Source organism: Panthera pardus, unplaced genomic scaffold (assembly GCF_024362965.1).
Source record: "Panthera pardus isolate Hobbes unplaced genomic scaffold, ASM2436296v1 HiC_scaffold_16, whole genome shotgun sequence".
NCBI classification, from domain to species: Eukaryota; Metazoa; Chordata; class Mammalia; order Carnivora; family Felidae; genus Panthera; species Panthera pardus.
Genome location: NW_026526721.1, coordinates 27,524,729 through 27,537,275, shown reverse-complemented (window position 1 = coordinate 27,537,275; position 12,547 = coordinate 27,524,729). Strand labels below are relative to the sequence as shown.

The 12,547-nt window shown below is 35.4% G+C and overlaps 1 protein-coding gene across 5 annotated transcripts in view; it reads left to right on the top strand.

The window, feature by feature from the left end:
- The window catches only part of USP25 (ubiquitin specific peptidase 25), a 150,926-nt gene that overhangs the window by 28,561 nt on the left and 109,818 nt on the right, over nucleotides 1-12,547 (top strand). For 2 of the 5 annotated variants that reach the window (XM_019467756.2, XM_019467758.2), the window contains exons 3-4: nucleotides 2,146-2,290; nucleotides 6,220-6,300. In XM_019467756.2, the coding sequence (XP_019323301.1) occupies nucleotides 2,146-2,290; nucleotides 6,220-6,300 (226 nt within the window). The remainder of the gene's footprint in view (nucleotides 1-2,145; nucleotides 2,291-6,219; nucleotides 6,301-12,547) is intronic. The other 3 variants (XM_019467757.2, XM_019467760.2, XM_019467759.2) reach the window with 2 other exon arrangements.

Sequence of the window (12,547 nt, the reverse complement as noted above, 5' to 3'; positions counted from 1 at the left end):
GGAAGCAAAAATGTCATACCTCAATTTTTATGATTATGACATTTAGATGATTGCTAGTCCTTTCTTTATCCTGATGAATATGATTCCATCACTCTGTGTCTGTTTTCAGAAAGTGCCTTTCCCATTCTCTGTCTCTGAGTGTGAGGCTGTCCCCTTACCTGGTCAGAGCAAGTTTGGGAATTCACTTTTTTTTTTTTTAACCTGGGAACTGTGTAGAATATGTATGAATGTAAAGATTCAAATTAACTATTGTCATCATTTTCTTTGAGGTACCTTGTGTGACTTCAGGTTTTTTTTTTTTTTTTTTGAACTTTGGTTTCAGTTAACAGTAGTTGGGGGGAGGGGACTATTCTTAAACCTTAACTATTACCCAGTATAAATTTGTAAGATATTTAATAATGAATCAACTTTCTTAGTAATATACTGACAAGGAGTCTGCTTTTGGGAACCACAAGGTCATTGACTGATTTGAGTACTTTTATTTTAAGAATCTATTTTTAGCCCTCCAAAGTAAGTGATTTTCAAGAAATCCCTGTTGCATTTAGTTTATTATTATTATAAGAGTATATAGAAAGCAATTAGCACATTTCTTGGCACATAGTAAGAGTTCGATAATGTTAGTCATGGTTATTGCAAATTACTTTACAACTATTTAACTCATCTAACATAGATTATGTTATACTCATATTTTTGGTGAGTCATTTAAGAGTTTTATAATGGTTGTGATAATAAAGTTTAAAGCAGTGATGCTTTGGGGTGCCTGAGTGGCTCAGTCAGTTGTGTCTAACTTCAGCTCAGGTCATGATCTCGTGGTCTGTGAGTTCGAACCCTGTGTTGAGCTCTGTGCTGACAGCTCAGAGCCTGTAGCCTGCTGAAGCAGGCTGAAGATTCTGTCTCCCTCTCTCTCTGCGCCTCCCCCGCTCACAATTGTTTCTCTCTCTCTCTCAAAAATAAACATTGAAAAAAAATAAAAATAAAGCAGTGGTACTTTTCCAACTGTACTTTTACTTTTTTTCTCTTCCTGGCTAACTGGAATTGGAGTTGGGGTGGGGGTTGGGGATCTTATTCTTGCAGTTGCTCAGGCTTCAAACCTTGGAATCATCCTGATCTTTCTTTCACATATTTAATGTGAGAGCAAATAATGTTGGACTTTCTGCTTCAGTCCTTTCTCTCCCGTAGTGTATACTCAACACAGCCAGAGTGATCCATTTAAAATGTAAGTCATACCATATCATTTCTGTCCAAAACCCTCCACTAGCTTCCTATTACAGTCTGTGTGTATGCTGGAGTTCATGAGGCCTTCATAGTCTTAGGTGTTCTGGCCTTCTGTTACAAAGATCACTTCATTATTAATATCTGGGTTTCCTAATGTTGTTTCAGTTATCTGTCCTAGAGCTAAGTCTTCTATTTATTAACTCTACAGACTGTAGACATAGAACTGGTCATGTCTCTTTTCATTGTTTTGTTGTAAAAATTAGTTTTCTAGCATCTGCTTCCTCCTAAATTAACTTCAGCATAATTTTATTCAGAAACGTTTTTGATGAGAACTACATAAAATTTATATATTTAATTTGGGTAGGATTGTTATCTTGACAGTATTGAGTATTTTTGTCTAGTTCTCTATGTCTCTGTACTATCAAGCTTCAGAATATTTTGCGATTTTCTTCCTTCAAGTCTGACATTTACTTAAGTTTGCCTCTAGGTATGTATTCAGCATATATATTACAGGGGAAAATCTTTTATAGTTCTTCTTGTAGAAGTAGTGTTTTAAATATTCATTTTCACTCTTTTATATGGCAGGTTCCAAAACCGTTTTTTAGTTTGTTCATTTGTTTAGAAGCATAAATTTGTGATTGACTTTTGTTAAGGAGAAATGAAAGTAATGGAAAACTAAGTAATTATAGAATTACTACTTATGTCATGTTAGTTGTCTTAACAGAAAAAGGAATTACTATTGGTAGAATATATTGTTTACGATCAATTTACACTATAAAATAGTATGAATCATTCAGATAGAATGATTTCAAATCTAAAAGTGACTTTTGCTATTTAAGTATTAGTTGCTATGGAGAAATTCAAATAAATTGTGTGAGAATGTATGGAGTTATTCCAAAATGTTTGATGTTCCATTCTTGATATTTGAAGGATAGTAATGGAAACTTGGAATTAGCAGTGGCTTTCCTTACTGCAAAGAATGCCAAGACCCCTCAGCAAGAGGAGACAACTTACTACCAAACAGCACTTCCTGGCAATGATAGATACATCAGTGTGGGAAGCCAAGCAGACACAAGTAAGTTTACTTCTCTCTTAATATTTTAATAAGAATGTAATGAAAAATTTTCCTTGGAAATATATTAATTTTGTTGAAGCAGAGGTGAAGGACAAAGAACTACTTAATCTTGGTTGTTTTTAGTGTAGTTGAAAAGAGTATATGTTTTTATTAGTTGCATTCTTTTTTTTTTTTTTTTTTTTCTCCCAGTCCAGGAGTAAAACATTGTATTTAAGTTGTATATCTTTTCACAGAGCATTTCATTTAGTGTTCATTGTTGGAATATAGAACAGCTGTAGGTGTTACTCATTAAAGAAACAAACATTTCAAAGGTTTTACATGAGCACAAACATTTGTTTTATAGGTTTTAAGTGTTGGTAGAGGACTTAGTATTATTTTTGAAGGCAAACTATTGTTTCTAATTACTGATAGGTTTACCACTTACCAGAATTTCCCTTCCTTCAACCCTTGTTCCTCCCCCAAATTAAGATTTTAGAAAAAAGTTTATTACTGTGTAACAAAGTAAACACACATACTCACACAGACATACATACATATGTAGGGAAAGGATTATATGGGACTCTACTTTTTCTTTATAATATGAATATATATTTTCAAAATATGTTTAATTACCTCTGTGTTTCATTTTGGTGTAATAACTGCACCATATAACATGTAGATATTTATTTTTATGCATTCTGGATTTACAGCATTTGGTTACTAACTAGTATTTGAAGAGAAGAAAATTTCTGATTTTTGTTTTTTAAAGATTTTATTTTTAAGTAATCTCTACACCCAACATGGGGCTTGAACTCACAACCCTGAGATCAAGAGTTCCATGCTCTACCTACTGAACCAGCTCGGCACCCCTCTTATTTTGTTTGTACACTTTCTCAAAGTTAGGAAACGACTAGGAAGAAAGAACATATAAACATAGATGTTTATAACTGTTGGCATTAAAGATTAGTGTTTGTTGGTAAAATATTTTAATTTCACAATTTTGGGATAATCTTAATATTTTTTGTTCCACAAATGACCTTATGTCACCCAAAGCTGAAATACTCCCATCTCACATAGATAATAGGCAACGGATGAAGTTTTATAAATGTGAAACAGCCCCAAGTGTTTTTATGTGTAAGTTGAAGACAAACTGTGGTTTGGCTCCTATCTACATCTCTAACTTCATTTTCTACTGTTTTTCTCTTCTCACTTTATATGTGATAACTCAGAATGGCTTGAAGTTCTTATCATCCAGTGCTGTTTAATTCTTCAGGTCTTTATATTGCTGTTCCTTCTGTTGGGAGGGCCTTCTAGCCTTTGCCCCCAGCCTCATTACCTCTGGTGTTGTAAGACTTAGGTCAGGAGTTTTTGCTGTAGCAGGTGCTTCTCCAGCACCCAGAGCATACTTGGGTCTTAATGAGTACTGTGTAATTTTGAAATTATTTGCTTGTGCCTCTCTTTCTTACCAAACAGGAAGCTTAACAGGGCAAAAGACCATTGATGTTTGTACCATCATGCTAGATTTGCATGGTTACTCAAAAAGTGTTTGTTGAATTATTTTTGATAATACATGTAAAAAAGCTGTTTCAAAACCAATGAAAGGGAATGAGATTGAGAAGCTTGATGCAAGAAGTTGAAAAAAAGAGAAGTAATATGAGTAGAGAAAGAATTAATGTGTGAGAATAGCATCTAATATCTTTCAAGGTTCTGAGACTTGGGGGGAAATGAAATTAGGTACAAAAAAGAAAAAAGTTTTTGGTTGAAGGCAGTTGGTTCACGTGAAGGCAGCAGGAAATTGACTAAACATGGTTCACTGTTCTAGTGGAAAGGATGACAAGACTGATAGCTGTGAATTCTTAATATAGATGGTAGACTTTGTGACATGAGGTAGTATATATATATATATATATATATATATATATATATATATATACACACTACATGAGGTAGTATATATATATATATATAGGTAGGTAGGGTAAGTAGGGTTATAAGACTGTCCTGAATAAAAGAAGAGGTGTCATTTGTTCTGTGAAAGTCTGTGAATAATGCTTAAGCCAGATGTTATACCTGTTCAACGCTGTTGACAAAGAATAGTGAAAATGTTATGGACAAGAGAACTTCAAACAGATGTTCTTAGGGAGAAGGCACCCAGATTTCAGAAGGCATGTGTCCTATATAAATAATAATTAAAAATTGTGTGTGTGTGTGTGTGTAGCTCCTGAAAAATATTCCTTAAGCAATTTTATATTCCATGTGAAATGGTAGAGAAAGGAAATTTCAGGTTTGATTATAACTGATTATCATATTGAGCAAATTGTGTGCTGTTGTAATTTCTTTATCAATGAAACGTGCTATCCTTCTCACCAAGGTGCTAATTTATACTTAGTAATTCAATAATTTGGATAGTGTGTCCATAAAGTTGTTTTCAGATTGTTGAGAAAAACCCTTGTAAAAATAGAATGTGGTGATTGTATCATAACAGTATCAAACTGGGGAAAAAATATCTGATGAAGTAACCATTCTTTTCCATTTAACAGATGTGCACCATATTTCAAAAAGTTCTAAGTGTGATTGCCATTGGGAAATAGTCTTGATTCAGCATTTAAATTGGCAGTGTCATACTAGTGTTATATGTTTTCAAAATGAGAAAGTAAGGAGATGTCATGCATTCAACAGATCAGATTCTTTAAATCACTGTGCTATTATTCCTCAGGAGAAATGAAATCTTTTGTGTATTTTTAATTCTTGGAAGAAGTGGTAAAACATGTGGGGCAGAAAGATAGGAAATAATTACAACTATATATTCAAATACAGGCCTCTGCTGAAAAAGCTGTGTGTTGCAGGAGCATGGCATATTGAGTGATCAGAGTAAGGAAATTCTCAAGAGATTGTTCTAGTTATGAAAACCCTTTCGGAGCATTTTCTTAATTTTGTATGAAATACATTGTTATTTAAGAATTGACCATAGTTTAGCTTAATTTTTTCAAATATGGCTTGTTTTTTTTTATTTTTTAAATTAAAAACAAATTTTATTCCTTCTTTTCTAAGTATTAAGTCGTTACAACCAGGGCTAAAACATAAACAACACCTTGCTAACTTCAAGTGTGTCATCTGTTGGTTGTGGTGCTAACAAAACATCTACATTTTGAAATAAAAGTCTCTACTGCTAAATACATAAGATTCCTTGTGGCTATAAACTCTTAGAAGGAATAAAATGTATCTTTTTTTAATGACTAGAAAAGTTTAGCTTTTAACATAATATCCCATAGAAGTCACATTGGGGGCTTGTGGGGAAATTTTCTTTTATGCATAACTGGGTATGTCAGGAAAATAGATCACTTGATTTGGAGATTCAACACATATTTGTGAACCTTCATTTAATATTGAAGAAGTAATTACATTTTCAATAGTAGGGCCGTGAGTGGGCTTTTTAGTGCATTTTTACCTTTCCTTTTTGAGAGAAAAAGAAAACATTTCAAGGAAAGCTTGTACTCTGCATAATAAGGAATTAAGTAGTAGTGTACCTGGCATCTTTTTATTGCTTTGGTAATTTTCCATACTGTAATTTAATACTCTCTTAAATTTTGAGAAAAGGTCTAAATCATTCGTGGTAATATTAGCAAAAATTTTAGACATCTTTTTTCACTACTTGGATCTCCTGTCCAGATTAGATATTGTGGATTGTCCAATAAATGCTTCCCACCTCCAGCTTAAATTGGAAATAAAATTGTTTTGGAGTTTTGCAGTAAAAGGTACTAATGCAAAGGGAACAAGGAGAGAGTGCAAGATATTGAGATATCATAGGTATACTTAATATCCTGTAAGTTTTTGTGTCATGGCAAACTCTGTCATTGACATGACCATACAAGGCTTTGCCCAATTTGAAATCAAGTAGTAATCTTCTTTCTTTCATGACCATTAAATTCTTTTGAACTTTTTTAAAACAGGAAAAAAGTATATGCCCACCAGAACAAGATGTGCTACAATTGAGCAATCAAAGTATGGATCAAAAGATGAGAGGGATTTGGGTAGGTAATTTTAACACAGAAAGTAATGCCGCATATTGGCTTAAGTTTTGGAGAAATAGGTATAACACATTGGAATAACTGTTAAGTGGTCGACCCTTCACAAATTTAGATTCAGTGTATCCCACCCCCCCCCCCCCCCCGCCCCCCGCCAAAAGAACTGAATTATTAGGTGAGGATTGCAAAGAAAGTGAGAGGCTCTGTCTTAGAACTCTGGTCTTGGTTATATTGCTTGGCCACTCTAAAAATGATTTAAAGCACAAGTGATAAATAGATCCAAGTGTAGTGTTGTCATCTCTCCTGAGGGGTAAATCACTTAATGTTAAGCAGTTTTGGATATTATTAATTGAACAGTAATATTTTTCCTGTTCTTCAAATATGTTAAACAAGTAACTGCAGATAGAGAAAAAATAATGCAAAGAAAGTTAAATCTTTTTCCATAGAGATTTCTAATGCATAAAACTATTTGGATGATTCACAAAAAGTCAAGGTTAAGCTGAAAAATAAGATGTTACAGTGGTGTGAAAGTTACTTATAACTGGTTGGATACAACTAGGCTAGGCTTACATTCTAATCTAAGCATGTACTTAGAATTCTGTTAGACATGTACTGCAGAATGACTTGTGTAAATTTATGAATTATATATATATATATTTATATATATATTTGTATATTTATGAATTATATATATATATATATTAATGTTTATTTTTGAGACGGACAGAGAGAGAGAGAGAGAGAAAGAGAGAGCATGAGCAAGGGAGGGGCAGAGAGAGAGGGAGACACAGAATCCAAAGCAGGCTCCAGGCTATGAGCTATCAGCACAGAGCCTGATGCGAGGCTTGAACCCATGAACAGTGAGATCGTGACCTGAGCCGAAGTCAGACGTTTAACCAACTGAGCCACCCAGGTACTCCAAATTTGTGAGTTTTCTTAAATTTTACTGCCAAATGATAGCTGTGGGCTATAACTTTTGTTGACTAATACTGAATGTTGTTGTTGTTGTTTTTTCCCCACAATCCAAGTTGCAAAACAATGAAGTTTATGACAAAATTCAGGAATGGCTGCTGTACTCTTCACTTTTGTTACCAGTACTGCCATTATAATGTCAGCAGCTATTATTAAAAATAGAACAAGACCATTTTGAGCTGAGCTATTCAATACAGTTGCCTGTAGTCACATGTGGGAACTTAAATTTAAAATATAAATTAAAATTAAATAATACTAAAATTTAGTTCCTCTGTTGGACTAGACACATTTTCAATGCTCAGTAGTAGTCACATGTGCCTAGTGGCTACCATATTGGACAGTACAGATTAGTACATTTCCATCATGACAGAAAGTTCTATTGGACCTCGCTGTTTGAGAGAGTCTGAATTCAGCAGTGAGAAGATTGGAAAAGTAGGAACATCTTTGGAGCTGAGTGAGAGCAGAGGAGAATGGGAGAATGCAGTGGGAAACATTTGTCCCCTTGAGTTGTGTTACACTGTGTATGTCTTCTTGCTTTTAAGTACTGTTCTAACATGATACTTGATTATGCTGTTGGTCCTAGAACTTACTAGAAAAAATTTTAGGTGGATGAAGCATATGTTCTTAAGTCTTCTAATTAGTCACTGTGAAGATGACTCACTCAGTTTTGTCTCTATTCCATAGTCGAGATTTGGCTTTTATTTGTTTAATAAATATTTATTGATTCCCTCATCTGTGTCAGGTACTTTTTTAGGCCTTTAGAAAACAGAGTCTCAGTTTACATAGGGGAAAGACAGTAAACAATAAATAAATAATGTCAGGCAGTAGTAAATTCGTGAAAAACAGTAGAGCAGGGTGAAGGGATGGAGGGTGACAAGGATGTGGTTGTAGGTCAGGCATGAGTTGTGCCAAACAAGGGGTCAGTTGGGGAATATCTGTTGGATGAGTTCTCATTTACGAAGACACCTGAGTGAAGTTAGGGAGTAAACCTTGTGAATGTCTGAGGCAGGTACATCCCAGGCTAGGTAGGAGTATATTGGGCTCAGGAGCTGAATGGTGAGGATCCATGGTGAAGCAGAGTGAATGATGGTGAGCATGGTAGTGCCCTTACTTCCAGTCTGCTGACCATCCTTTGATCATACTTGCCTGTCTCTCCTAAGGCATCCCCATCCTTCTGGTGGCCTAGTGATTTTTATTTTTAGTTTTACAAGCTCTTTGTAATCTCCCCAAACAGTTCTTTGTACTCATCACTCCCTTGCCTAGAAATCTTTGCTAGTGGTGAAGGATTTCCCTTAAGTTTAACCTTATGTAGGTAAAGAAAACAATGGAAGAGCTTTTTTCCTCCTAAATTCAAAATCTTTACATGTATTGTAATTCAACTATATTATGGGCAAAATTGGCTTTTGTAAACTAACTTGGAAGCCTCATGTCATTTAATATACTATTTTCACGGGAAAATGAATTCTGAGTTATAAATAATTCATATATTTGTAAGTCTAATTCATTGTTATGTTGATGACTGCCTGTATTTTGGAATAAACAGAGAAATGTTTTGGAGTTGGTACTTAAGTTTTACTCAAATGGTAATTCTTTGGAGAGTGAAAGATTTATTAGGGTAAGTGTTATGTTCTGGTATATATATTTCTGACTGTATAGAAAAAATGTTTTAATTTGGGCAGACTTGAAAATATTGGAGGTTAATGTTTATAGGCTTTTGTAACCTGTGATTTTCTATAGTGTTACTCAGCTAACAGTAACACATTTGTGCCCTGAGCTGTGTTCACACCTAGTACTAGAGGGAGGGTTGGTTGAAACATTTTGGTGTTTTACTGAGATCCTCCCTTGGCACAGTTATAAAAATATTCGTAATACTCTGATATTTGCTTGGATTTTTACAAAGGCTAAATTTTTATAATTGAAATTATAAATTGTTTCATTTAGAACTTGTTTATAGCTATGCTTATTCTCTGTTCCATTTTGAGTATAAGCATATAAGAAACTCATAGGGTGCTAGGCTTCATTGTGAAATTAATAGTTCATTACATGTTTCTTGTTTTAGGAGAAATTGTTCTCCTAACTCCAGAAAAAGAAACTCATGTTTAAGCATTCTATTGAAGTAACATTTAATTTGCTAATATCTAGTCTTAAAATCATGTGTATTTGGTGTAAGAGTAGGTTGTAATAGTCTTTGAGGATTGCCCTATTGTTCTAAAATATCCTATGGGAATAAGCGTTATGCAGTAATGGGAACATCATGGAGAAAACTATTGTAATTGTAGTAAAACTACAAATAATGAATAAACCTCCTCCATTGCTTAAAGGAAAAAGCCCCAGCTTTTCAGCTAAGGACCAATAATAGTCTCTGATCAACCTATCTTTTTAGCATTGAAGACTACTGTTGCTTGTTTATTCCTCTCCTTACACTCTGACACCAGATATGTGCATTTTTCCCACCTCTGACAGATTCTCCAACACCAACTGGGTATCCTACAATTCAACTCAATTCTGAAACTGTCTACCTGGAGTTAACATCGGGTTCCATAAGTTAAGAGCTCTCAGTCCCACAAGACTGTCCCTACTTTACATGCCAGTCACAAGTTCTACATTCTACACAGTCCACACTTCTGTCTGACTTGGCTACTGATTGGGGGTTCTCATAATCTCCTCCTGATTTTGATAATTTGCAATAATGGCTCACAGAACTCAGGGAAACACTACATGGACTGGTTTATTGTATAAGGATATGATAAAGGATACAGATGAACAAGCCAGATGAAGAGGTATATAGAGTAGGATCTGGAAGGGATCCAAGAGCTGGAGCTCCTGTCTCATGGAGTTGGGGTGTGCCACTGTCCCAGCAGGTGAATATGTTCACCAGTTCGGAAGCACTCTGAACCCTGTACTTTAAGGATTTTTATGGAGGTTTCATCAGGTAGGCATGGTTGATTACTAACTTAATCTCTAGCCCTTCTTTCCTCCCCAGGGAAAAAAGTTCCTCTCAAAGTTCCAAGCTTCTCATCATGGCTTGGTTTTTCTGGTGACCAGCATTCATCCTGAAGCCATACAGGAGCTGGTGAGCATCGGTTCATCCTGAGCTATACAGGAGTCCCCCAGGAGTCATTTCATTAGAACAAAAGATGTTCCTGTCACCCAGAAAATTCCAAGTGATTTAGGAACTCTGTGTCAGGAAATGGGTCAAAAACCAAATATAGAAACTAAAGATGCTCCTAGCATCTTTGTCACTCACCTTGCTCTTTGAATGGATTGTTTACCGATGCATGATTTTATAACACCACAGAAAAGATTTCCTTCCAAACGTTGGAAGAATGTCTGCTTTACGAAACAAATAAACATTGTTAGTATCACTTGATTTCACCAGAAAAGACTTTAAGTGTTGGGAAGATGTGTGCATAGTGATAGAAACAAGTTTTCAGAGGTACCATTTTTGCTTGAAAATTCCACATTAATCATTGGCAGCACATATTCTCATTTGTTCTCCCTCAGGTGACAGGATCACTTTGTTTATTCTAGAGAGAATATCTGCCAAATTTTGAAGTTTGAGTAATCATAGTTTGTTAGTTGTTTTTTTCAAGTAAAAATAGTGCTCTGTGAAAAAAATATCTGCCAGTTCAGCTGGCTTGCAACTCAAGCATTATACTAACATGTTTTGCACATGCGCAAGCAGGGGAGGAGCAGAGAGAGAGAGGGAGAGAGAGAATCCCAAATAGGCTCTGTGCTGTGAGCGCAGAGCTGATGAGGGGCTCAGACTCACAAACGGAACCATGAGATCATGACCTGAGCCGAAATCACAGATCGGATGCCTAATCAACTGAGCCACCCAGGCGCCCCACACAAGTGTTTTTTCTGGAGCAAAAGCTTACTTTGGAAGCAGCAGAAGTACTATGCATACTTTGTATTTTGTCACATAGGGTTAAAAGAATATGTAAATCAGTGTTTGAGATTTAGTAAAATATTTTCCTTTATGTCAAGGATCTAAGAGAAACAGGCTTTTTTTTTTTTTTTTTTTTTTTTTTTTTTTTTTTTTTGAATAGTGAGTATGCTTAGTTGTGACAGTGAATTGCTCAAAGAACTTGGTGCTACTGCCTCAATTTCTGCAGATGCAGCCGTTTTATCCATCATTGTTTTGCATCATCAGTGCAAATATGATCACAGGAGAAATGCCAGATAACATGTTGGAGAATGATTTTTACCTATGGGACCCTTTTCACTTAGGTCATGGGGGAATCCTGAAGGCTTTATTGACCACTCTTGGAAATTTGCTACTATGGAGGAAAGATTTAATAGTTAGAAGACATAAATTTAAAACCTGTCCACCATTCTTTATTCTTATGATGGTATACTTCGTTTCTCACAACTGCAGTTATCTTTGAAATAGGTTTAAAACATCTTGACTTGTTTTTTACTTTTGTGTTTCTTGGGTTACAGTTCAATTATAAAAAGCTCTAATTATAAGTTGTTACTATTTCTAAATGAGTTTTTGTTCTAGCCAGTTTGCTTTACTTGTCAGACATGAAACAGTAAATACTCCAGATAGTTTTAAAGAAGAAATTTAATACAGGGGATTAGGTTCTTACAAAAAAACAAAACAAAACAAAACACTGGAAGTACTAGAGGTGGGATCTCCAGCTCAGCCTTAGGAAATGATTCCCAGGTTCTTGCAGGACTGGCCACCCAGGGAAGCAGCTCCCTCTGCCACAATCAGGAAGATAGTGAATCAGGAGGCCGCCTCTGGGACTACTGAGTTCAAGAACTTACTTCTGCAGCTGCAGCCCAGAGAACAAGCAGGCAGGGTTAGGTAACTGCCACTGAGCTGTGCCTGAACATTGGAATGCAGTCTAGTTGCCACTTCTCTATCTCTTGACATCCCGAATCTGGAAATTGGACACTGGAATGCTATGTGGAACAACACGTATCTGTTCAGTCATGCTGGAGAAAATAGCCAAAAGCAGCAGGATAATGGCTTTCCCCTCGCTCCTTCCTTCTCAGTCTCTTGTTAGTGCATCTGACTGATGCAACCTAAATTCTATTCGGAACCATAGCTACAAGTGAATTGGGAAAATAGATTTGTGTAATCTTCCTAGCTTTTGTAGCTGAAGAAAGCACAGTAGGAGGATGAGAGACTGGAGTCTGAGGGCTAAGTAATCATATCTCCCATACCGGTTTTTCTGCTTCTTTGTGATTTTCATTTTTTTTGTTTTTTTTGTTTTTGTTTTTTTTTTTTTACTTCCATTGTTCTTTCTTTACTCACTTGCGTTCTAGT